This window comes from Ahaetulla prasina, chromosome 2 (assembly GCF_028640845.1).
Source record: "Ahaetulla prasina isolate Xishuangbanna chromosome 2, ASM2864084v1, whole genome shotgun sequence".
NCBI classification, from domain to species: domain Eukaryota; kingdom Metazoa; phylum Chordata; class Lepidosauria; order Squamata; family Colubridae; genus Ahaetulla; species Ahaetulla prasina.
The window spans coordinates 161,896,528-161,918,597 of NC_080540.1; the positions used below are offsets into that span (position 1 = coordinate 161,896,528).

The 22,070-nt window shown below is 45.7% G+C and overlaps 1 protein-coding gene across 2 annotated transcripts in view; it reads right to left on the bottom strand.

Annotated features, from left to right (window-relative positions):
- Positions 1-222: 222 nt before the first annotated feature.
- The window catches only part of CALCOCO1 (calcium binding and coiled-coil domain 1), a 44,815-nt gene continuing 22,967 nt past the window's right edge, over positions 223-22,070 (bottom strand). For both annotated transcript variants that reach the window (XM_058167614.1, XM_058167615.1), the window contains exons 8-16: positions 21,250-21,340; positions 20,737-20,892; positions 16,712-16,966; positions 13,968-14,093; positions 10,198-10,293; positions 9,941-10,052; positions 7,450-7,661; positions 6,416-6,522; positions 223-5,031 (exon numbers count right to left, since the gene is read on the bottom strand). In XM_058167614.1, coding sequence (XP_058023597.1) covers positions 4,836-5,031; positions 6,416-6,522; positions 7,450-7,661; positions 9,941-10,052; positions 10,198-10,293; positions 13,968-14,093; positions 16,712-16,966; positions 20,737-20,892; positions 21,250-21,340 — 1,351 coding nt within the window. In that variant the 3' untranslated portion in view covers positions 223-4,835. The remainder of the gene's footprint in view (positions 5,032-6,415; positions 6,523-7,449; positions 7,662-9,940; positions 10,053-10,197; positions 10,294-13,967; positions 14,094-16,711; positions 16,967-20,736; positions 20,893-21,249; positions 21,341-22,070) is intronic.

The window sequence follows — 22,070 nt, forward strand, 5'->3', positions numbered from 1 at the left end:
AATCATAGTTTCCTGTCTGGCTACATGAGAAAGAAAAGGAATGCCAAAAAGAAAAAAAAAAGTTGATACTCAACCCACACACCCGTTTTTTTGGGAATCCAGCTTCCTTCAGCCCCACTCACCATCAGCAATGTGCAGCAGGACCCTCAAACAGAAAAAAATATATATCACGTTTTCCAAATCATAATTTGCTCAATTCAACAGACAACAAAAACCAGCGAGTTGCAGAAAGACCGCATTTTATTAGAATAGCTGCAACATGTCATATAAATATAAATATAAATATATACATATATATATACACCCTATACATAGACTTGGGGAAAGGGTGATTATTGCTTTGAGCGGCTATTATATTTAGTGGGGGGGAAAAACACCCTCAACTGTTTAGGGAAAGGAAAAAAAAACAGATGAGGAGAACACAAAGCCACAAATGCAGGTAACAATGAAAAGGATTTCCAAAAAAATGTGAATGCATAGCTATCAAACCTGTGCTGTAAGTAATTGTCTGATAGATGGCAGCAAAGATACCAAAAAAACCCTCTAACTCTTTGCTTCCATCTAGTGGTCATTCTGACTTCCATTCTGATAGCTGTTCAGGCATGAAGAGGCATTTTGTAGCATTATATCTTCAAAAGGCACAGTCCCTAGAGAGGTATTGTCTCTCTCCTTCTATATTGATACAGCAGGACCTGGATCTTACATTCCTCTCTTGTGACTCAAATGAGAGGTCAAAAGGCAGAAGCAAGAAGAAACTGCAACCCACCCATCCCACCTCACAATTAGAAGGAAGCAGATGCAAAATTCAGCAAGTGCGGGAAAGGGAATATATACAAGGGCTATATGATGTCAAAGGAGAGGCAACTAAAGCCAAAGGCGCAATCTCACAGAAAGGAGACACATGCATCAGTAGTCACAAGGCAGCAAGTGGAGAAAGAAGCAATAGATTCAGCACAGCATTGGGAAAGAGCAACTTAAGAAAAGAGGTGAAGACAAAACCAAAAACCAAAAACCAAGTCTACTTAAGGAACTGTGGCTGGTTGAGAACCACCTTCACATTTGCCCCCTTGTACTTATCTCTTCTTGTATGTCTTGGATCTCATTTACTCATTCAACCCTATCATGATTGACAGCTTCTTCTACAAAGAACCAGATCAAATTACTGATGCCATGTCTCAGGTTCCAGTGCTCCTCCAAACTCTCTTTACATCGATGTATTAGGTGCATTATCCTAGAACCTTTCCCACTGTCACACTGCGAATTGCCATTACCACTACCACTACTACTATTATTATTTTGCACAGAGGGAGATATGTTTACGTTGGAACATGTGAACATAGGTTCCCTCACTTGCAGTTTAAAATGGTGCAGGCCATCTCTAAAGCCTCAGATTATGCTTCCATGGGGGATTAGCTGCAGGTATTGTCCAAGAGACGGAATCCTTGCTGGAAGAAAGATACTCATGGGTGGGCCTCTAGACGCCTATCAGTCAGAGCTAGCATTGCATATGGATGATCCCCAGAGCTTCACCTGAGATTTGCACCAAAGGCCATGATCTGAAGGGGGAAGAAGCCTTGAATTATAAATTGTGTGTCACGGAATTAACAACACATTCTCAAAAGTTCAGAACTCTAGATATAATGCAAACAACAACCCCTTTAAGGCAAAAGAATCTAAATAGGACTGGCAAAGTTGCTTTAACTCTCTAATTAATGAGGTTCTTGCACACCAGGCAGTTGGTGTTGGCACTCTTCATAACGGCTATTTGTAGAATATCCCTGCTCTTCACATCGTTTAACTCCATTTTCTGCCTTTTTCTGTTATTGACATTCTTTGCTATGTTGGATTTGTGTTATTTATGATGAAATTTGTGCTAATATAAATCTATTGTGTATATCTGTGCTAATATAATATATCATATATATTTGTGCTAAATATAAAATTGAGTAATTAAGCTAACCTGGGACTCTATATCTTATAGTAATTTAATTTGGTTTTTCTTCTGAAACAGATACATTTGCTATCTTTTATTCTGGAAGCATAATTTATTTTAGCATGAGCTGACTTGCATAATGGGGCTCATTTATTCTGTGGTGAGAAAATGGAAATATGGAGCCAAAGCACATTTACGCACAGCTATGATCAAAAGCATCGAGATAAGCATGCTTCAATGTTTTCTCTAGATGCATTGTCGCTAGCTCAAAAATATATTTGCTTAATACAAATAACACTATGCTATTCCTTTTGCTAATTCTTAGAGTGAATTATCTGATCAATTAATTACATGCTGCAAAGTTCTCATGTAATAGCCAATGCTATTTTTTCTGCTCTTTATTCATTTTGGTTCCTTTTGGAAGGAAAATGCACTGATTGCTGTTCTGGTGGGAGTTAAAGAAAGTTAACTTGATTAAAACCACTTCAATTAATTTCTAATTTAAAAATATGTCTTATGAATATCCTTCCTCACCACTTTCCATTCCTTGAAAAGAAATGGCAGTTACTGTACATTACTGTAATGTCCTTGTCCCTTCTTCCCCAGTTTAAATAATATCGTTTGAATATTTGAGAACGGGAATTATAATTGAATAATCTTGCCTTTTGCTATTTATGTAAAGGTAACAGCCTCATTTAGGAAAGTTATTGATCATGTTTACGGGAGAAAAACAGCCTTGCCTGTGAATTTGTATACCGTATATACTCGAGTATAAGCCGAGTTTTTCAGCACGTTTTTTGTGCTGAAAAACGTCCCCTCGGTTTATACTCGGGTCTATACGGCTTATACTCGAGTTTTTTTTTTTTTTAAGCCCCTCGGCTTATACTCGAGTATATACGGCTTATACTCGAGTTTTTTTTTTTTTTTTTTTCACATTTTACCGGACTGAAGCCCTGCCGGTGCAGTGAGAGGCGGGCGGGGAGCCGCCAGCCTTCTCAGCTGAGGGAGGGAGGGTTTCCCCAACCGGTAGGTGCCTCATTTCCCACCCTCGGCTTATACTCGAGTCCCCAGTTTACCCCAGTTTTTGGGGTAAAATTGGGGACCTCGGCTTATACTCGGATCGGCTTATATTCGAGTATATACGGTAATTTTGTTCCCTCGTGGTGATGAGACATGCAGAAAGAGATTTTATGGAATCTCTTCTCTATTTTATTCTAATTTACATGTCTGCGAGTCTGGTTGCTTTAGTTTTTATTTTAAAAAGCCCACATACAATGCCATATAATGTATAAATATAAGCAATAAAATCCTTTGAGGTTTTGTTGGAAGAGTTACCAGTAGCTAAACCAATAAATAGACAGTCCGTTCATTTGCATTTCATTTGTTTTCTTTCTTTTTATATACTGAGGAGTTAAACAATAGGTGGGCCAAGCTTTCATCTCCTGTGGAGCTGTTCTATATTTAACACTTTTTTTTAATGCATTTATATCCCGCCCTTCTCTGAAGACTCAGGGCGGCTTACAATGTGTTAAGCAATAGTCTTCATCCATTTGTATATTAGATACAAAGTCAACTTTTATTGCCCCCTGAACACTGAGAAGAGAGGGAAGTACCCTCTAAACATGGACATTTTTGCCCCCAGACTCTTTTCCCCAAACACTTGTGTCGTAGATATAAATTCATCCAACTATTTATAACCAAGGAATTTACGTCCTTCATTTGAGAACTTTTCAAATACTGACTTTTTGGTTTATTCCAGGGATTACAGAGTCTGTACCTCCCCAGGTATGGCTGGATTCCAGCTGAAATCAGCCACAAGGAATCTTATTAGATCTGGAGGCCAGGAATCAACAGTAGGGAAACCAAATGTGGTGCTGCATGATTGACTGGAGCCTCAATACCTACACAACTTTTAAAGGCATTCCTTTCCCATTCATCTCAATACAGCTGCTACCCATAAGGAAACTGAAGCCTCTTCCTCTGCCTCCATTTGCTTGTTAATGAGCAACCCAGGTGGTCCAATGGTGAGAGGGCAGTATTGCAGGCAAACTCTGCCCACAGCCTGGAGTTTAATCCCGAGGGAGCTCAATCAGCCTTCCATCCTTCCAAAGTCAGTAAAACGAGGACCCAGGTGGTTGGGGGCAATATGCTGACATTGTAAACAGCCCAAGGGAGTGCTATATAGCTGTAAACAACTATGGGGGTGGGAGTGGTGTAAATAAGCCTACGTGCTAAGTGATATTATCATATCTCACTTGCAATTGCTTCTGACTTTCTAGAAAGTCTACAGAGTTCTTTCAGGGCAAAAGTCAGAATATCATTACTTTCCATAGTGAGGAGATCTGATGGTCACTGAATAGTGTCAAAACAGCTGATTTCGTTGCACGGCATAGGGACACCCGACTTCCCTTGCGCGGCATAGGGACCATAAAGCTTCTGGGCGTATGCGCAGGGAGGACCTACATATATTTGATGGGTTTTGTGGATACAAGAATTTTGCAGCACCGGTATATTTGGCAGGCAAACAAGAAGGCAAAGTCATTGTGGATATCTGTAAAAGATCACACAAAATGCCTGGACAACTACCGCTCTATGATGATACACAGCCCACCCCGCTACTGTTTAATATCACCTAGTCCCCATCCCTGAGGATACAACTCCTGATGCAAGATGGCTCTGACTGTTCTGCCTTGGAAAGGGTCCCTGGAAGACAACAGTTGTTGTTGTTTTTTACAGCTGTCAACCCAATGACAGAATTGTGCTAGGATAATTCGTTCTTCTTAAGAAACTCTCTATGGAAGCAAGAAGAGAGGGAAGGAACCAGCCTGAATCCTACTGAAACGACAGAGGGGGCCGGGGGGAAACAAGGGGGCGCATGATGGTGGTGATGGAGACAAGGAGCTTATTCAAAAGTAAAAGGGTCATGGGTGCTGAAAAAGAAGTGGCCGTCCACATGCGTATCAACAGTTTCCTTGTCACTCTCAGGTGGGAAGCGCTCGTGGCAGATGGGACACTCCTTCCAAAAGCCTGGAGAAGGCAGGTCCAAGGGAGATGCGCCCATTCCGGAGGGTTCTGACATCTGCCGCCCTGTCAGCCCACTGAGCATGGAGGAAAAGTATGGGAAAAAGAGAGAAAAATTAAAAGGTACGCTCAAACATTGAAATTTAATAAACCAATCTTCTGAAATGGTGCCGAATGTTCTCCCATAGGAATCACTGTGCAAAACCAGAATAGAGTCAAGGTCCAAAATGCCTGGAGTCACAGAATTTAGGTCAGTGAGACTTGACCTCCAGTGTAGACCAAGATACATTCATCACAAATGAAGGCAGGGGAAAGGTTTCATCCTCCGGGCCCCTTAAGCTAAACAAGTCCTTCACTAAGCATATAGCTAACATCTGTGGCAATCAGCAAGGAGAGAGAAGAAAAGCAGTGGAGGTAGAAAGAAGACACCTGTAAGTGGTAGGCTTAGGGGTGCAGAAAGGATGGAAAGGAAGAGGATACTAAGACATGATGAATTTACAGGAGAGAAAAATGGGCAGAGGAAAAAAAAGGAGCTTACATACCAGAGCCAGCTTTTATTCTGGAAAAAAAAATCTGGGAAACTTTGATCCCAGGTTTCCACAGCTAAGGCTGTGTATATTCTCTGTGTCATTATATATAGAGAGAGAGTTTGGCTGTTAGACAATCCAGACTGGCACTAAGGGTGACTGGAAGATGAAACCCTTAATTAAACGGGGGTGCACTTGCATGCATTTCTTATTTTGCATAATCAGCATTTTCTTTCTATCTCTTCTTTTCAAGCCACGACCTGTCTGGCTTTGCAATTTTTACAAAGTGGCTAGGGAGGACTGCAGATTACCGAATTACTGGAACCCTAATTTGGCCAGGTTCCTGGGTTCTGAGCTTTTAACAAGTACCGTCTAGAAAACGTTCAGATGTCGCTGATGACACTTTTCCACCCTCACTGATGAAGAAAGCCACGATTCTTACAGAAATAATTGCAGTTTCTGAATTTTCATCTTATTCTTCAGCATACTCCCAAATCTGGCACTTGCCCAGTGCCAGGAGTGATTACAGGTATAGTCCAATACATCCAGGGGTGGGATCCTCCCAGTGAACAACCGGTTCACTGATTGCATGTGCACCAGATGCGCACTGCGCGAATGTGCCCAGTTTCCATAAAATTGAATTTTTGTGTTGCAAACAAAGAAAGGAGCAAGGAGAACAGCTGAGGTGAGCCGATTCAATCTGCCGCCCCAATCAGCTGGTCTTCAGAAGCAGAAATAAAGGTCAGTATAACCTGCAGGCAGGCAGGCGGGCCCACTTTCACAGAAACAGAGAACCGGTTCACTCTCGGCAGGAAGTGGGAACTACCGGTTCAAGTGAACCGGTCCGAACCAGTAGAATCCTATGACTGAATACATCTGAGAGAGGACAAGGTTGAAGAGAAAATGCAGTACAGGTAGAATAACTTCCCCTCACCTGGCCACTTCACAGAAGCCATTGCCCAGTTCTGGAAGGAGTAGATTGGTTTCTTCACCACCACTCTGAGCAGCTGCCATCAGAACTGCCTTCTCATCTTCAGCTTCCTACAAATAGAAAGAGAGGCATGTTTTCAGTAGGTTTGACTTTGGCTCATGCTCACGACAACTGACCTGTTCTTCCTATGCCGGAGGGCACTGCAACTCCTATGGGTCAAGTTATCTACAATATAGGCATGCATACAGAATCTTATACATACAAATCAGGACACCCAATTTGCACAGAAAAGATCTAGGTTCAATCTCTCCAGCGAAAAGAATTACGGGAAGCAGATGAAGGAAAGAGTCCTTTGCCTAAAATTCTGGAGAGCTGTAGCTAATCAGGCTAAACCGCATCGGAAGATGGGTACAGACCCAGGTCAAAAGGCACTTCTCTTGGTGCTAAATCACATTTCTTGCCCCTTTCGGATATTATTAATTATTATTGTTTCTCTGAATTTACAAAGTTGGAAGCTGGTATCACGGAAAGTAAGTAAGCACGTCAACCTTTAGTGCAGATATCCATGCGTGTATAGACACACATACACACAGACACAGACACACAGACACACAGACACACACAGAGAAAACCCATAATGCCCCTGGATCTGACAGACACTGAGAAAATAAAAATGGTGAGTAGCTGTAGTCCTGCTATCTTCCTGCCCAACCCCAAAAAAAGATGAAAAACTAAGCCAGTGCGATAGGAAACATCTTTTAGGAAAGGCTAATGGGTTGATGGGCAGCATTTTTAACACGTTGTCTTCCTAGTGATTATGCTCCAACAGTAAACATTTTGTGAAAGTGCCAGGCCTCCTTCGAGGATTCCATGGCATGAAGGTACTCACAGTATGCTTTCAAAACCTCAAAACAGCTGCCCTATCCCTGGACTAGATCATCTCTTCGCCTGGATCCCCAAAGCAACTCTTTCACCCTTTGCCTTGGACAGCTATATATGGGCTGGGCTGGGTCCTTCCTTGCTTCTCAGGGCCTCACCGAGTCAGAACTGGAATCCTCGGGCAGCTGTTTGATCTGACTAGCAATAGGAGCAGGCTGGCTGATCACCACTGTGTGAGATAACCCATGGGCACAGGGAGGCGTGGTGGTCACTGCCCGGGTGTCACACAGGCTGTAAGAACTGAGCTGGGCAGGCAGGCGCATGTCCTCAGGGCATTCGTCCTCAGAATCAGACAAGGAGTCCAGGGAGCCTGGAAGATGAAAATGAAGGAGATGGCATTAAGTCTATGTGTGTAAGAACAAATCTCTCCCAGAAAGCAATGATGCTTCCAGTAGAGACTGACCTTGCAGAGAAAAATATTGGTCAGTTTGCTTTAGTTAGCCTCCTCGTGGGGCTTGACCCTGAAACTGGATGTCTGTCCAGGAGGTAAATCTGCCCTCCTGTCCATTGGTGCTCCAAGCACATGCTTATTTTGCTAATGGTTAATCTAGGGTTGCTGGGTGGGATACATCCAATCCCTGCCTTCAAAAAGGAGCTTAAATGCAAAGTGCTCTGAAGAACAAGATGTCAACTCTGAAGCAAACCTGGCTGAAGCCATCTTTTGCTGCCTCATAACTGCCACGAACTCTGAAGGGGGGAAGGAAGTGGGGGAAGTAGATAGACTGGTTAACAGTCAAAACAAAAAGATTTCTTGTGGGAACCAAGGTCATCCCAACAGGTGGCAGTTGAATGAGAGAAGTGACCAAGCAGCCTGCCAGCTACTTTAATTGGACAACGTGACCAGTGACATCTGAAGAAGGAAACATTTGTTCTTTTAATTAGGCTAAAAACCACGGGAATTTTTAGAGTTGGTTTTTACTAGCTGTGCCGATATGATGTAGCCAATGAACATGTTGTTTGAGGAATCTACCTGCCTAGGAGTTTTGCTTTTGGCGAACGCATTACTTGGAACGTTGACACAAGAAGGCTGGAGCCCTCTAAAAGTTGAAAAATAAGGGCCTTTCATACTGTTATTGCTGGGCCCTGCATATTGGCCTTTTTTGTTTCATCACCTCTCTCCCCTTCCTCTACTTCTTCACACCCGGACTTGTCCTGATCCCAGGAATTTATCTGACATTTTTTGCTTTGGTTGCCTTCTCCCTCCAATCTTCTTGTCAACAGAATTGAATTAATTTCAGATAAGAGGATAGTGAAGCAGTCTGGTGTAGTGGTTAGGATATCAGGCTAGAAACCATGAAATCATGAGTTCTAGTCCTGCCGTAGACATGGAAGCTGGGTGTCCTTGGGCCAGTCATTCTTCTCAATCCTAGGAAGGAGATAAGGACAAACCATTTCTGAAAAACCTTGCTGAAAAACCTGCAGGGACTTGGCTGGGCAGTCCTCAGGAATCAATGCTGACTTGAAGGCAAGAAAAGTAAAGAAGAAGAAAAAGAAAAAGGAGGGCATGCCAAGCATATTTCCTAATGTGCTTGGCATGGATTTGGGAAACAGAAGCAAAAAGCTCTCCTTTTGAAAGTTCCTAGGAAAGGATGTTCCGTCCACCTAGAAGAAATATCTCACAAAATCTAAAGTCTGATTTTACATCTTCATTATGGAATACTCTACAGAGTTCCCACAGAGTGAGAAAAAAAATGGAAGAATTGAAAAGTGCACCAACAGAGACAACAGATATTCCCAGCTGTGGCCCTAACCACCAGGGTAGTAAACATTTAGTACTCAGATATTGCTGCACTGCAGCTCCCGTCATTCCTCACCATTGGCCACAGCAGTGGTGGGTTGCTACCAGTTCACATCGGATTGGGCGAACTGGTGGCGGCAGCGGCAGGAAGCTCTGCCCATCTGCCCAGATGCTTCTGCGCATGCACAGAAGCACCGCACATGACTGAACCAGTAGTGACAGGATTTGGAACCTGCCCTTGGCCACAGACTCATAGGAATTAAAATCCATCAACCCTATATTGCCCATTTCAGATTAAATATGGGAAGAAAAGATTTAGCTAAACAAAATTTTGGAGAACCAACTTCAGTCTCAAGGTAAACTCCATCAAGACCCCTGGCCACTCTGTTCTGAGTAAGTTTAAGGGTGCCTGAACATTTAGATTCACAAGGCTAGTTTTAGAACTCAGCAATGTCTGTTGATCCCTACATTTTAATATTTTTTTTGCCTTTGTCACTGATAGCATGGACCGGGGTCACTAAACATACCGTATTTTTTGGATTATAAGATGCACCGGAGTATAAGATGCACCAAGATTTCGAAGAGGTAAACAAGAAAAAAAAAGTTTTTGCCCTCCCCAGCCCCCAGGAACATTCTGCAGGCCTCCCAAACCCTCTGCGCATCCTGTTTTTGTGAAAAACGGCCCTGTTTTTGGCGAAAATGGAACACGCGGGGTGGGGTTTCTGGAGGCCAAAAATGGCTGTATTTGGCACCAACATTTCCACCCTCTTTTAGGGGGAGAAAAAGTACGTCTTATACTCTGAAAAGTACGGTAATTGGCAGGGCTGCCAGCTGATGGTGGTGGGACTAACCAGGAGTATCCAGAGCTCTCTCCTCTTCGTCAATCAGAACTGATTCACTCCATTTCTCATCTGCTACTTTCTCCAAACGTTCTTCAAGGCGGCGTATGTACACCAGCAACTCCTGAAGGCAGACAATGGGCAACAACACGTCAGCATTAAGCCCTGAACTGCAGTGTGTTCCTCCTCTCGCCACTTCGTGTCTTCTTCTCATACTAAACTCAGGCTATGGTCAGCCTTTCTTCCCTCTATTTGGATGCCACACCAACCTGTTTTTCGGACTGCAGTTGCTCTTTCTCCTTCTGGCCAACCTGCAGGGCAGCCCGTAGTTCCCGTAACTCACGGCGGCTCTCAGAGACTTGAACCTGATGGGGGCAAAGGTGACATTTGCCAAAGCACAATTTTCGAATAACACGTAGAGAGTTATGAAGCCCACTAGGGAACTAAATACAGGCAGTCCTCGACTTACGACAGTTCATTTAATGACCGTTCAAAGTTGCAACGGCACTGAAACAAGTGACTTAGGACCATCTTTCACACACATTGCAGCATCCCCGTGATCATGTGATGAAAAATTCAGATGCTGGTTCATATTTTTATGATGGCTGCAGCGCCCCGGGGTCATGTGATCAGCTTTTGCGACCTTCTGACAAGCAAAGTCAATGGGGAATCCAGATTCACTTAACAACCGGGGTTACTAATTTAACAAATTCACTTAACAACTGTGGCAACAGAAGTCGTAAAACGGGGCAAAACCCATTTAACAAGTGTTTCACTTAGCCACATAAATGTTGGGCTCAATTGTGGTCGTAACCCGAGGACTATCTGTAGTTAATGCCCATGCCCAATGCTGGGATTTTAAGAAAGCTCTTTTCCTTTTTGGAAAGCTCTGTCTATTTTCTAGGGCCTCTATTTTATTCATGGGGCAGAGCCTCCCCTTCATCACTGGCCAACTCCATTTCCTAAAGGACTTTTAGGATTCTGTTTTGATTTATTGTCACATTGCACTCGCCTCTTACAGCAGGCCTGCATAACCCGGAGAGGGGAAAGGGCCACGCTGAAGAATTAAAAATAATTGTGGGCCACAAAGCAAAACCTGGTGGGCCAATCGGTGGCTAGTAGAGAGGAGGCAGCGCTCGAACAAGGGGTAGCAGCACTGAGGCCCGAGGTGCTCAGCAACACACCTTTTTGGGTGGTAGTGAATTTAATGACTTTTTAATAAGCAGCATCAAACTGCACAGGGATGTTTGATGAAGCCTTGTGTTGTCCACGGGCCTTATGTGGTCCAGCTTGGTCTTAGAGATTGTGCCAGCAAAGGTTTATCCAGAATAAGAGGACTGGCATGCTGGATCCATTTAAGCCTTTCCTAACTTGGTGGTTTCCTGATACAGTGAGACAACAATTCTTTGACCTCCTGGCCAGGATGGTCAAGACAGATCAAGACGGGTCTGGATGGGAAGAAACAGGCTCAAGCTCAATCCCTCCAAGACGGAGTGGCTGTGGATGCCGGCATCTCGATTCAGTCAGCTGCAGACGCAGCTGACTGTTGGAGGCGAGTTATTGGCCCCAAAGGAGAGGGTGCGCAGCTTAGGGGTCCTCCTGGATGAGCGGCTGTCGTTTGAAGACCATGTGACGGCCGTCTCCAGGGGGGCCTTCCACCAGGTTCGCCTGGTTCGGCAGTTGCGCCCTGTCGTGTCCCACTCCTCCGCTGACGGCTGGGTCCGGGAAATCCGAATCAGGCTTGCCTCTGCAGCTCTGCCCAAAGTCCTAGCAAAGTCCTCAGAGCAGGCAGGAGACCAGTAAGTGACTTCAGCAAGATAAGTTTGACTTTTGCCTGACTCAGAGACTGCCAGAAAGTAGCTCCTTTATATAGGCCATGGGGTGTGGCTCCATGACTCAGCACTCATTAAGGCCTGCCCCTCCCTTCCCTTTGTTGCCTCCGCCTCTCCAATCTTCTGATGCGAGGGTCACTCCAATCAGCTGTTCTTGGGAGTAAACCCTCCTCAGGCTCACCTGCTGTGGATGAGGGGGAGGGGTCTAGCTGCTCCGTTTGCCTGGGCATGGAGTCAGGGCTGGGGCAGGGAGATGCTCCTTCTTCTGCAGTTTGTGGGGGCATGGAGCCAGGACTTGGGCCGGAAGGCATACATTCCTCAGTGTTGGGGAGCAGGTAAGAAGGCCCCGGCTGCTCTGAGGGCGGGCAAGACACAACACGCCCCTTCCTTGATCGGGATGCCTTATGCACAGTCACTCATGCGCTCGTTACCTCTCGCTTGGATTATTGTAATGCTCTCTACATGGGGCTCCCCTTGAGGTGCACTCGAGGGCTTCAGTTAGTCCAGAATGCAGCTGCGCGGGTGATAGAGGGAGCTTCACGTAGCTCCCATGTAACACCGCTCCTGCGCAGACTGCACTGGCTACCTGTGGCCTTCCAGGTGCACTTTAAGGTTTTGGTTATGACCTTTAAAGCGCTCCATGGCTTAGGGCCTGGGTACTTACGGGACCGCCTGCTGTTACCACATGCCTCCCACCGACCCGTACGCTCTCACAGAGAGGGACTTCTCAGGGTGCCGTCCGCCAAGCAATGTCGGCTGGCGGCCCCCAGGGGAAGATCCTTCTCTGTGGGGGCTCCCACACTCTGGAACGAACTTCCCCCGGGTTTACGCCAAATACCTGACCTTCGGACCTTTCGCCGCGAACTGAAGACACATCTTTTCATTCGCGCGGGGCTGGCTTAAAATTTTATGGATTTTATAATTTTCTATTATGAATTTTAAATGGGGTTTTAGTTTTTCTATACATTTTAAATTTTTAGGCTAATTATAATAAGTTTTTTAATTTTGTATTTTATACTATATATTGTCTTGTTTGTTTTTATTCTGCCTGTACACCGCCCGGAGTCCTTCGGGAGAAGGGCGGTATAAAAATCAAATAAATAAATAAAATAAAATAAATAAAGGAGTTGCAGTCAAGAGAGTACCAACAGTGCTGGGTTGCCCCCGGTTCGGACCAGTTCTTGTGAACCGGTAGTAAAACCGGGGGGAGGCTCTGGCCACCGACCCTGACGTCATCAGGAAGGGATCAGTGGCGCGTGTGCACGGTCCCTCTGCAAACTGGTAGTAAAGGTAAGTAGAACCCACCCCTGGCACCCAAGTTAGGAAGACCTATACTGTAGATGCATCTAACCAAATAATTGGATATGCAGGACTGTTGAAGGTCTTAGTCCTCTCAATGGGGACTAAGGATGGTCAGTGACAACAGGATAAGGTAAAGGTAAAGGTTCCCCTTGTACATATGTGCTAGTCATTGCCGACTCTAGGGGGCGGTGCTCATCTCTGTTTCAAAGCAGAAGAGCCAGCGCTGTCTGAAGATGTCTCTGTGGTCATGTGGCCAGCATGACTAAATGCCAAAGGCACACGGAACACTGTTACCTTCCCACCAAAAAATGATCCCTATTTTTCTACTTGCATTTTTTACGTGCTTTCAAACTGCTAGGTTGGCAGAAGCTGGGACAAGTAACGTGAGCTCACCCCGTTACACGGCCGCACTAGGGATTCGAACCGCTTAACTGCCGACCTTTCAATCGACAAGCTCAGTGTCTTAGCCGCTGAGCCATTGTATCCCTTCAATAGGATATTTATATATCCTATATAAATATATAGATAGGATTGTTGTCCCTTCGACAACAGGATAGTGACTGGCAAATTGGGGGAAAAAAAGAGAAATGAAATGGAAGGATAGGCTCTGTCCGCCTTTAGTCAATAAATCCAAAAGTCACAGAAAGAATCATGCATCCTGTAAGGGAGGGAGAGTATCAAGAGTTCTTTTCAAAACTTTCTCTGCTGTTGATCCTTGCAAGATAAAGGTATCTTGCAACTTGTCTAGACATCAGGCAAGGGAGTTAAGCTTCTTCCTGGAAATCTTGGCAATCTTAATCTGTAAACGGCTCCTACTTGTGAGAAGACTGAAATCATTGCCCAAAGGCTCTGCTTTCCCTCCCTCCTTGAATGATGGGATCCTTTTCCCAGGGGAGATAGTTTACCAGACTGGCATCCCGCTCCTGTACCAGCTCCATACGCAACACCTGGCGCTGTGCCCGTTCTTCTTGCAAGTTGTTTTCAAGGCGGAGAACCTCAGCACTCAGCTTCAGGATCTTATCTTTCTCGGCCTAACGAAACATAAATTTGAAAGGAAGTGTCAGTGCAGGATGAGATTACTCCCCCCCCCATCTGCTCTATGGAAAGCTATTAAAGTACTTGGCAAGGTTGGGTTCTTCATGAAATATGCAGGGCCGGAGAACCCAAGGAGGTCTAGATGTTACTTAACGACAATAATGGTTCTCACTACAGTTTTTAATTGGTTTTAATAAATTATGTAAACTTTGTAAATTTTGTTTTAATTGCGTATGCTGCCCAGAGTCACGTGAAAGTCAGATGGGCAACTGTATAAATAGAAATTCAATAAACAAATAAACCCACCAACTCCTCAGCAATGACTATGTTGACAGAGCTAGCAAAAGTTTTAGTTCAGGGACATCTACAACTCTAAAGAGCAGATAGGTTAGGAAAGAGTCGTCTATAGATTTGTCCATAGATTTAGTTATCCCAGCAATTTTGTCCTTGTTTTAACAGAGTGTGGGAAATGAAAGAAAGGAAGGAAAGAAGAAAGGAAGGAAGGAGGGAGGGAGGGAGGGAGGAAGGGAGGGGGGAGGGAGGAAGGAAGGAAGGGGGAGGGAGGAAGGAAGGAAGGAAGGGGGAAGGGAGGGAGGGAGGAAGGAAGGGGGGAGGGAGGGAGGGAGTTAGGAAGGAAGGAAGGGGGAGAGAGGGAGGAATGAAGGAAGAAGGGAGGGAGGAGGGAGCGAGGGAGGGAGGAAGGAGGGAGGGAGGAGGGAGGGAGGGAGGAAGGAAGGAAGGAAGAAAGGGAGGAAGGAAGGAGCAAGGGAGGAAGGAAGGAAGACCCCAAGGAGGACTCAACATAGTTAATACTGACAGAATAGTTCTCCACAAGATCCACGCTATTGATAAAAGGGATCCCACAGAGCAAACTCGATTGCTGAACATTTTTTTTGTGGTCATACTGTAAGAAAATTGATACATGTACACAATTCAAACATAAAATGAGATTCCTTTTAATAGTTAAGTAAAACGCTTCAAATCTGAAACTTTCAAGGCAAATCATCCCAACTGGAGCTTGGAACAGTTACTCAGACTTCACTGGATGTTTCAAAACTGTTTTGACCTTACCAGAAGTGTTTGAAATTCGAATTAGCCCCACTTTAAGCTCAGGAGGCCAATTCTATAGGATTGTTTTAAGTTCAGAACACTTCCAGAATGGTTGGAAGGACGCTACAGGCAAAACGCCCACCTTCAAATTCAAATGTTCCAAATTCCTACACATAAAATCTGAAATGATGGAAACCTGCACCCTTTAACACATCCCTCTCAATAAAAAATAAAATAAAATAAATAAATAAAATAAAATAAAATAAAGTTTTTCCCTGAAGGCCATCACTCTGCTAAACAAATAATTCCCTCAACATTGTCAAACTATTTACTAAAACTGCACTACTATTAATCTTCTCATTGTCCCCATCACCCATCTCCTTCCACTTATTGACTTTGTTGCTTGTATCCTTACGATTTATACCGATATTGTTTCCTGATTGCTTATTTGTAGCCTATGACTATCATTAAGTGTTGTACTTTATGATTCTTGATGAAGGTATCTTTTCTTTTATGTACACTGAGAGCGTATGCACCAAGACAAATTCCTTGTGTGTCCAATCACACTTGGCCAATAAAAAATTCTATTCCATTCCATTCTATTCTTTATTTAGCTTATAGAAGATAATGTAGTGCAGCATACTAGGAAAAGTTTATCCCTTACTAGAAACATTCCCCAGAAGGGGAATCTGGGGAAGCATCTAAATCAGGGGTGTCTAAACTTGGCAACTTTAAGACTTGTGAACTTCAACTCCCAGAATTCCTCAGCCAGCAAAGCGTTGAAAGAGTTGAAGCCCACAAGTCTTAAAGTTGCCAAGTTTGGACACCCCTGATCTAAATGCTTTAAAATACTGTGGGGCCCTTGGTGCTCTCTGAGCTTGGGTGTTTTCTTGCAGACTTTTCGTTACCAAACTAGGTGACAACATCAGCACTAACGATGTGCTAATGATGTTACCTAGTTTGGTAATGAAACACCTGCGAGAAACAACCAAGCTCAGAGACCACCAAGGACCCCACAGTTCAATCCTGAGCTACAAATATTATCTTTTATCCCTTTAAAATACAGAATACTTTAGTTCCAAAGCCGTATCATTCTTTTCCTTTTGAAACTCCCAAACGTTCAATCTCGGCATTCAACTGCTTGGGGATTTTGTTCTTTCTGCATGCACAACTAATTTAAAAACTTCCCCAGAGCTGAACTTCAATCCAAAATAAAAGATCAATGATTGCATCAATGGATGTCAGGATCCTTTTGCTTTATTCCCTCTCTCCTACAAAGAAAATAGGCAATGCTTATGTGGATTGGGGAAGGTAGTATTATACAGTGCTGAAAATATTGGCCAAGGGTGAAGGGGATCTGATGTCGAAATTCCACTTGATTATAGATAAGTCTAGATCATTTGCTCCCTCTCAGTCCAATCTCAGCCCTGGATTGCTGAGAAAGCAAATGAGATGAGGCTTCCACATGCATGTTTTAGACTCCCCATGAGAAGAAGGAACATAAATGATGAAGAAGGGGAAAAAAATCACAGAAGTTTGCTCAACTGCTTTAGGTCCCACATACCTCTACGTTCTGCAACAGCATGGCTTTCTCCTTCCACCATTGGCCTTTGCCTTCTTTCCACTTGAGGGTCATGTCAGCAAGCTTGATGTTGACCTCAGCTGCCTCAAGGCGGCTCTTGTGGAGGTCAGAGATGGTGCGGTCTCGGATGGACGCCACACTGGCTAGCTCTTCCCCTAAAAGAGCCACTTTCTGCTGGCTGGCAGCCAGAACGTCCTGTGTGGTGCGTAACTGTTCACACAAGGACTCCATCTGTGCCTGGAAAGAGAGAGGGCTGAGAGGAAGAGGCCCAAGAGAAGGTGGAGAGGCCATGTCCAACCTTTAGGGTACTAGGAGAGTCCCAGGAAAAGAATAAGTGGTCTATAATAGCAGCCATTAGGATTCAGCACACTTTCTAATCCTGAAGTGGGAACCGGTCCCAGCAAGTACAAGCATTGATTATAGAGGATGGGAAGGTCTTCCAATACTTGATGTATTTCAGGTTTTCAAGGTCTAACCCTGTGATGGTAAACCTATGGCTTCACCGCGCATGCCTCCCGCCAACCAACTGATTTTCGGGTCTCTGGCGCAGGGGCGGGGTGCATGCGGAAGATGCACGTGCATGTGCAGGGGTCTCATGTGTATGCGCGAGGGGGGTGGGAGTGCGGGGGAGCGGTGCGCCTCCTCATGCCAAAACGGGCCACGGGGAGAGCGGTGCGCCCCCCTGTGGCCCGCTTTTGGTCCCAGGTGGCTTCAGAGAGGCTTGCCAGGCCCAAAACAGTCTGTGGGGGTCACATGGGCATGCATGGAGGAAGCACAGGGGGGGGGCGTCACATGTACGTCTGTGGGGGAGCTGGGGGCTGCTCACACGCGCATGCGCGAGGGGCGGGGTGTGCTGGGAGGTATTGCATTATGAGTGAGGGCACCCACGCACATGACTCCCTCTGCGCTCCCCCTGCTTTTGGCACGTGATAGCTAAAAGGTTAGCCATCACTATCTAACCTAACTATCTAAACCAGGGGTAGTCAACCTTTTTATACCTACCACCCACTTGTGTATCTCTGTTAGTAGTAAAATTTTCTAACCGCCCACCGATTCCACATTAATGGTGATTTATAAAGTAAGTTTGGAGGGGGGGTGCCGGCTACCAGCTCTGCTTTTCTGTTACAGCTGGGTGGTGTGGGGGGAGATGCACAAGCTATTCTGGGACGAGGCTCTTATGTTTGCGATCACACTATAGCGCCATTTAGTTTCACTTACGTAACATTTATTTATTTATTTATTTATTTATTTATTTATTATTTAAATTTGTATACCGCCCTTCTCCCGAAGGACTCAGGGCGGTTCACAGCCAAGTAAAAATACATAATACACTATAAATACAATTAAAATACTATTAAAAAACTTATTAAATTGGCCAGAATTAAAATTTAGAAGTAAAACCCATTAAAAACCCATAAACTTAAAAAACTAACCCAGTCCAGCGCAGATGAATAAGTGAGTTTTAAGCTCACGGCGAAAGGTTCGGAGGTCCGGAAGTTGACGGAGTCCTGGGGGGAGTTCGTTCCAGAGGGCGGGAGCCCCCACAGAGAAGGCCCTTCCCCTGGGCGTCGCCAGACGACACTGTCGCGCCGATGGCACCCTGAGGAGTCCCTCTCTGTGAGAGCGCACGGGTCGGTGAGAGGTATTCGGTAGCAGCAGGCAGTCCCGTAAGTAACCCAGCCCTATGCCATGGAGCGCTTTAAAGACGTTCACCAACACCTTGAAGCGCACCCGGAAGGCCACAGGTAGCCAGTGCAGCCTGCGCAGGATAGGTGTCACTCGGGAGCCACGAGGGGCTCCCTCTATCACCCGCGCAGCTGCATTCTGGACTAACTGTAGCCTCCGGATGCCCCTCAAGGGGAGCCCCATGTAGAGAGCATTGCAGTAGTCCAGACGAGACGTCACAAGTGCGTGAGTGACTGTGCACAAGGCATCCCGGTCTAGAAAGGGGCGCAACTGGCGCACCAGGCGAACCTGGTGGAAAGCTCTCCTGGAGACGGCCGTCAAGTGGTCTTCAAAAGACAGCCGTTCATCCAGGAGAACGCCCAAATTGCGTACCCTCTCCATCGGGGCCAATGACTCGCTCCCGACAGTCAGCCGAGGACTCAGATGACTGTACCGGGATGCCGGCATCCACAGCCACTCCGTCTTGGAGGGATTGAGCTTGAGCCTGTTTCTCCCCATCCAGACCCGTACGGCTTCCAAACACCGGGACAGCACTTCGATAGCTTCATTGGGGTGGCCCGGTGTGGAAAAGTACAGCTGGGTGTCATCAGCGTACAGCTGGTACCTCACACCGAAGCCACTGATGATCTCACCCAGCGGCTTCATATAGATGTTGAACAGAAGGGGCGAAAGAATCGACCCCTGCGGCACCCCACAAGTGAGGCGCCGCGGGGTCGACCTCTGCCCCCCTGTCAACACCGTCTGCGACCGGTCGGAGAGATAGGAGGAGAACCACCGATAAACGGTGCCTCCCACTCCCAATCCCTCCAACCGGCGCAGCAGGATACCATGAACTCAACTTATGCGCAGGCGATACAAATAGTATATTTTCAGAAAATTAAATTGTCAGGGTGAATTTTATGAAAACCTAATGAAAATGTTTTTAAATAATGCTATGAAATTTTTTAAAAAAGTCAATTAAATTAAAAAAAAGGAAAGTGCTTCAATATTGGACAAAACCCCTAATGCCCACCATGAAAGCTGGAACGCCCACTAGTGGGCGGTAGGGACCAGGCTGTCTACCATTGATATTCTAAACTAACCTAATTCTTGTACCCCCCCCCCCGCAAAAAAAACTTTTCTGATTTTTTGCAAAGAAAGAGAGAGATATTGATCTAGTTTCTTTTCCTGGGCCAAGATTACATCCCTGGGTTCTGGTTCCCACCCATCCACTCCTCTCCCTGCAAATCCTGACAGAACAAGTGGTTTTGCCTAGATCAGGGCTAGGTGATTTTTGTCAGTTCTTTCTTGTTCTCTAACACAAAACCAGCTCTGTGGGCTGTAACTTTGCTCCAAGACGATTTACCAAACAAAGTCCATGGGTTTAAGGGACTTCACTCATAATTAAAATACCTGATTTCTCCTAGAATTTTTAAAACTAATTCATGAAGTGCCCAGTAGAACCTGGCGCCGTTTTGTACGTGAATCTTCTTCCACAAAACTCATGTTTGGAGAAAAAGGGTTGGGCCTGAAGCAACATCAACCTAGATTTTTTTATTTTTTATTTTTGCCTATGACATGTCCTGACCTGTCCTTTGCTTGTCCAACCTTGTTTTTTATCAGTCTAAAATATGAGCCGAGGTGGCGCAATGGTTAGAGGGCAGTACTGCAGGCTACTTCAGCTGACTGCTAATTGCAGTTCAGCAGATCGAATCTCACCAGGCTCAAGGTTGACTCATCCTTCCGAGGTGGGTAAAACGAGGACCCAGATTATTGGGGGCAATATATGCTGACTCTATAAACCGCTTAGAGAGGGCTATAAAAGCACTATGAAGCAGTATATATAGCGCTATTGCTATTGCTCTCGTTCTGAAATCTGGATTCTTTCTTGTTGTAAACTACTACCTTTTTTTTGGTAATGGAAATAGCATCGACCAGGGGTCTCCAACCTTGGCTACTTTAAGCCTGGAGGACTTCAACTCCCAGAATACCCCAGCCAGCTTTGCTGGCTGGGGAATTCTGGGAGTTGGTCCTCCAGGCTTAAAGTTGCCAAGGTTAGAGACCCCTGGAATAGACCATTGGATTAGAGATATCCACTGGATGGCTACTTAAGGCTCCATAATCAAGGAAATGAGACAGTTACTTGCATTTAGGATGGGCAAAAAGAGGGTTCCTTGCATAAGGACAGAAATTACTAGGTGCTGGAGATAGGTTATCAAGACTGGGTGTCTTGAGAAGTTGTGGGAGAACACCAAGATCATCCCTTTAGAGACAGCGTGCTGGACTTGATAAACCTTACTTTTTTAAATATTGCGAAAGGCTTCCTGTCTTCAGGTACTTACTGTGCGGTGGTTAGCAGCTGCCAGCTTCTGCTGCAACTTCTGAATATCCTCCTGCAGCATGAGTGCCTGGGAGATTTTCTCACCGTGACGAGTCTTGGCTTCTTGCAAGTCGGAGGCCAGGCTACGGCTCTCCTCCTTGGAAGCCTGCAGCTTGACCTGGAGAGGAGAGAAGACGTGTTTCCAACGTGCCAGCCAGTGGTGGGTTTCAATTTTTTTTATACTGGTTCTGTGGGTGTGGCTTAGTGGGTGTGGCAGGGGAAGGATACTGTAAAATCTCCATTTCCTCCCAATAAGCTAGGACCCGGGAGGCAGAGAATAGAAGGGGGTGTGGCCAGTCAGAATTTTTACTACCGGTTCTCCGAACTACTCAAAATTTCGGCTACCGGTTCTCCAGAACTGGTCAGAACCTGCTGAAACCCACCTCTGATGCCAGCTGCTTGGCTAACGATGCCAGCTCTGGTTTCCCGCTCCTCTTTTGTGTCCCTCTTTTCAAACCTGTTGCTCCATGCTCACCTGGTACTGCTCTTTCTCAGCATTCTCTTCTTTGAGCTGATGGTGGATGTGTTCCTGCTCCCTCAGAAGTGACTTCACTGTGTCTTTCACCCTGCAGCAGAAACGATCCAAATAGTATATGCACATGTGAGGAATATTCACTGTGGTCTTTCTATTCAGGGGCATCTCTAAAATAGGTCTGTCTGTCTCTCTATCTACCTACCTAACCTACTGTACCTCTTTAGAAACCATCCTTTAGAAAGAAACCAGATGTCGTGTCCCACTCCTCCGCTGACGGCCGGGTCAGGGAAATCCGAATCAGGCTTGCCTCTGCAGCTCTGCCCAAAGTCCTAGCAAAGTCCTCAGAGCAGGCAGGAGACCAGTAAGTGACTTCAGCAAGATAAGTTCGACTTTGCCTGACTCAGAGACTGCCAGAAAGCAGATCCTTTATATAGGCCATGGGGTGTGGCTCCATGACTCAGCACTCATTAAGGCCTGCCCCTCCCTTCCTTCTGTTGCCTCCGCCTATCCAATCTTCTGATGCGAGGGTCACTCCAATCAGCTGTTGGAAGTAAACTTTCCTCAGGCTCACATGCTGTGGAGGAGGGGGAGGGGTCTAGCTGCTCCGTTTGCCTGGGCATGGAGCCAGGGCTGGGGCCAGGGGATGCTCCCTCCTCTGCAGCCTGCTTGGGCATGGAGCCAGGGCTGGGACCGGGAGGTGCCCCCTCTGCAGCTTGTCTGGGCATGAAGCCAGGACTGGGGCCGGGAGGCATACATTCCTCCGTGTTCGGAAGCAGATAAGCAGACCCCGGCTGCGGTGAGAGCGGACAAGACACAACACC